Source organism: Chaetura pelagica, unplaced genomic scaffold, assembly GCF_000747805.2.
Source record: "Chaetura pelagica isolate M959 unplaced genomic scaffold, ChaPel_1.0 scaffold1300, whole genome shotgun sequence".
In the NCBI taxonomy this organism is placed as follows: domain Eukaryota; kingdom Metazoa; phylum Chordata; class Aves; order Apodiformes; family Apodidae; genus Chaetura; species Chaetura pelagica.
Window position 1 is genome coordinate 20453 of NW_009951739.1, and position 3908 is coordinate 24360.

Below are 3908 nucleotides of genomic sequence, written 5' to 3' on the forward strand. Positions count from 1 at the left end.
CCCCATCCCTGGGGGTGTTGAAGGGCAGGTTGGATGGGGCTTGGAGCAGCCTGGGCTGCTGGGAGGTGTCCCTGCCCATGAAGGGGTGGGACTGGATGAGCTCTAAGGTCCCTTCCAGCTCAAACCAGCCTGGGATTTTATGGCTCTTCCAAGGTCCTCAGTGGTGTCTGCAGAGTGGAAACACACTTTGAGGTTTCTGTGTTCCAGCTCCAGAGGATGAGACAGCAAAACCTCCAAGCACGTTGAGACGGGAGCAGGGAAGGGTTCACCCTGTCCCTGCTGCACTCCTGGAAGCACGAGAGGACACCTGCTGCAGGAGGCAGGTGCTGCTGTGCCCACCCGTGTGCCAGTGCCACCAGTGTCCTGGGGACACCCGAGCTGCAGCTGCCCCAGCTGGGGACAGAGCAGAGTCTGAGGGGAGCAGAAGAAGAAGATGAAAACGTAGCAAGAGGTGAGCAGAGCCCAGTGCAGGGGGAAGGACTCAGGGCAGCAGGGAGCTCCTCCATCCCTGCTTCCCAGGCTGGTAACTGCTGGGGGCAGCAGGTCCACCAGAACCTTCTGCTGCTCCCCCCACAGCCCTGCAGGACTCACCTCTCTGGCCTGTGCAAATTAATGTCCTGACTATCTGTTCTACTCCTGGAGCTGGACTTGCTGGCAGGCTGCAGTTCTGCAAGGAGCAGAGCTGCCCCTGGGATGGCTGGGCAGGGATGAGGACACAGCCAGCCATGGAGATGGCACTGCCAGGCATGGCCATGGCACTGTGGGGACAGTCACAGCACCCCTGCCCACCCCAGGCCCTCCCTTGCCACGTTGCAGCCCCATCTCCTGCACCTCCAGGCTCAGCTGGCTCAGCTGCAGCAGATAAAAGGCCCCACCAACAGGCCCCAGGGGCAATCCTGGGCTCTCCCAGGGATGGTGGGAGCCCCAGCCTGGGAACAGTCTCCGTGGCACCAAAGCCACAGGTGCTGTCTCCAAGAAATACTCAAAACAAATATGTTGTTCCTGTTCCTGCTGCTTTAGGGATTAAAAACCCTTCACAGAGCAAGCCTGCAGCTTCTGTAGGGACAGGGCAGCATGGCCAGGGACACCCCTGGTCTGGTTCCACTGCTCATCCCAACTGGAGAGCCAGAAACCTTTGGAGACCCATGACTTGGCCTTGGCCATGGGGTGAGGGAAGGACCAAGGGACATGCTGCCTTCCAGAAAGGGCCAAAAGGCAGCCCAGCACCTCCAGAGGCCTCTGCACAGCCCCTGGGCAGCCTTTCCTAAGAGTTCCTGTTGAAAATCCCAGCTCAGGAACCCAGGAAGACCCAAGCCACCAGAGAGGGGCCTGCCTGCTGGCCCTGTCTCATGTGGACATCCCTGTGAGCCCGACCAGAGCAGGACTGGAGGCTGGAGGGGGCCCTGAAGGCTGCAGTGCCAGAGCAGTAGTGAACATGGGGGGGTCTGCAGCTCCATCCAGCTCCTGCCCCCATGGATGAGAGCCCAGGGGAGCAGGAGGTCAGGCAGGAGAGCCACACTCAGCTCCTCTCCAGGGCACAGGGAACAGGGTTCAAACCACGGGCAGTGGTACCTGACCCCCTGAGAGCTCCCCAGGGCTCTCCCCAGGCCAGGGAAGCTCCAGCTGGGACTCAGTCTGTCTCCAAACCCCTACCAGGGCACAAAGGCTGCAGACCCTGAGGTCCTTCCCCACTGCCAGTGCTCCCCATGCTCTCCCAGCAAAACCCTTCCCGAGTCCCAGGCACTTGGGAAGAGACATTGCAGAGGAAACATTCCCTCTGGAAGCAGCAGTGGGCTCTGCTGCTCACACTGGGCTCATACTCTTCTCCCTCACTTTTTCCCTCCCTCAGCCCGGGCTCTGTCCCTACCCTGCCACAACGAGTTACTGAGACCTTCTCCAGAGGGAAAAGCTGGGATCCCACTGCCCTGGGCCTCAGTGATTCCATGGATGCCCTGGTTGGAGTTTCTGGCCCCAGCCAGAGCCAGCCAAGCCCTCCCTGCAGCAGAGCCCCTGGTGGGAGATGAAACACAATTGTCAACCACTTCCAGCCCTCCCTTGGCTACCACCAGGTTCTTTGAGGATTTCTCCCCCTCGTTTGCTCCCCTCTAATCCTGTCAGGAAGTCAGGCCTGGTGGCTGGGCCAGACCTTGGAGGTGGGAATGTCAGCCCTCCTGGATGGCACCCCTTGGTGTCACCTCTGCTCCAGCAGAGGGGAATGGTGGCCGGTGGTGCCACGGAGAGGGACACAAGGGGGTGTGCACTGGGGTTTTCTTTCGGATCTCCATCCCTGGCTGAGGGCACAAGGCTCTTCCACAGCCACCCTGCCTGGGGGTCCCCAGGACAGCTGCAGGGGAGCACCCGGCTCCGGCAGAGGGAAGGGCAAGAGACACCCCGTGTCAGAGCTGGCAGCCAAGGCAAGGGTGCCCAGTGTCCCTCAGGGGCAGCTGCTCACCTTGGGGCGCCGGGCGCTGGTCTGGAGGGCAGCGGGAGCAGAGAGGAGAGACATTCAGACAGGACAGACAGGAGCAGAGGGACAGCGGCAGCGGCAGCAGGAGCAGCAGAGCGAGGCCGGGAGACAAAAGACACGAGGGCTGTTAGTGTGGGTGCCAGGGGGGCTGGGGCTCCTCCACCCTGCCCGGACAGCCCCTCCTCACCCTGCCCGTGGGGCCAGGGCCAGCCCGGCCCCCCCAGCGCCCCCAGACCCACGGCAGGGTGGGAGCAGGGAGCCCGGGAAGGTCCACGGCTGGATCCCACAGCTGGATCCCACAGCTGGAGCCAGCGTCAGGGGGTGGAGGAAACTCCTGCTCCAGGACCACAGCCTGGAAACCTCAGGGCTGCCCAGGGCCCCCAGCTGCTGCTGACCCAGGGGGGCTGAACTCACACACCATTCCCGAGGGTCACTCCAGTCGGAGCTCGAGGGGGTTTTTCTACTTCAGAAGTTGTTTTTCTTCCCCCCTCCCCTCACCTCTTTGTTTTCTGCAGGGACCCCAGCACCACCAGACCCACCAGGTGCTGCAGCCCCCGGGCTCTGCTTCTCTCTAGACAAAAATAAATCACCCCGAGGGACAACATGAAGCTGCTTCTCTAACACTTCCATACTTTGCATTTCTGGAAATAAATGAATCCACTGACCTCCAAGGCAGGACCCTGCCCCCCTGCTGGCACGAGTAGCAGGGCCCCCCCATCCCCACTGGTGCTGAGCCCACCCTGCCCAGCCCAGCATGTCCCCACAGTTCATTAAGAGTTTCCCCTGGGAGCAAAGAGCTGGGGCAGAAGTGGGGTAACAACAGGCAGCAGCTGGGCTGGGTGCGGGCAGGGGGGGCTGCTGGCAGGGCCAGCTGCTCCCCAGCTGCAGCCCCAACACTCTGGGGCTCTCTAAAATCCCTTCTGTCACCTGCTGCACAGCTGAGAGCAGCCAAGGGCAGGAGACATCGACCCCAGCGCTGCCACCCGATCCCACCCGGGGCTGCAGCCACCAGAGAGACGTTTCAGAACTGCCACGGTTGGAAAAGACCTCTGAGATCATCACATCCAACCATCCATCCCCCTCCCCCAAAATCAAATCAAATCAAATCATAATTTTTTAAAACCCCAAACACTAAAGCATGTCCTGAAGTGCCTCATCGACACGGCTTTTAAATCCCTCCAGGGCCTCCACCAGCTCCCTGGGCAGCCCATCCCAGGGCCTCATCACTCTTTCAGTAATTATTCCTAATATCCAAACTAAACCTTCCCTGGCACAACTTCAGGTCCTTCCCTTCAATCTTATCTCTATTTACCTGAGAGAAGAGGCCAACACCACCTCCCTGCAACCTGCCCTTCAAGCTGTTCCATCAGCCAGACCCATCTCAGACCATCACACCTGGGCTCTGCTGGTCAGGACCAAAGGCCCTGTCCCCACCCAAGGC

At 60.8% G+C, this 3908-nt stretch overlaps 1 protein-coding gene across 1 annotated transcript in view; it reads right to left on the bottom strand.

Moving 5' to 3' along the window:
- Nucleotides 1-3316, bottom strand: part of DCTN1 (dynactin 1) — a gene marked incomplete at its 5' end in the record, with an annotated part of 21995 nt that extends 18679 nt beyond the window's left edge. The window contains one exon of the mRNA XM_009994518.1: nt 3299-3316. Coding sequence (XP_009992820.1) covers nt 3299-3316 — 18 coding nt within the window. The remainder of the gene's footprint in view (nt 1-3298) is intronic.
- Nucleotides 3317-3908: the final 592 nt, after the last annotated feature.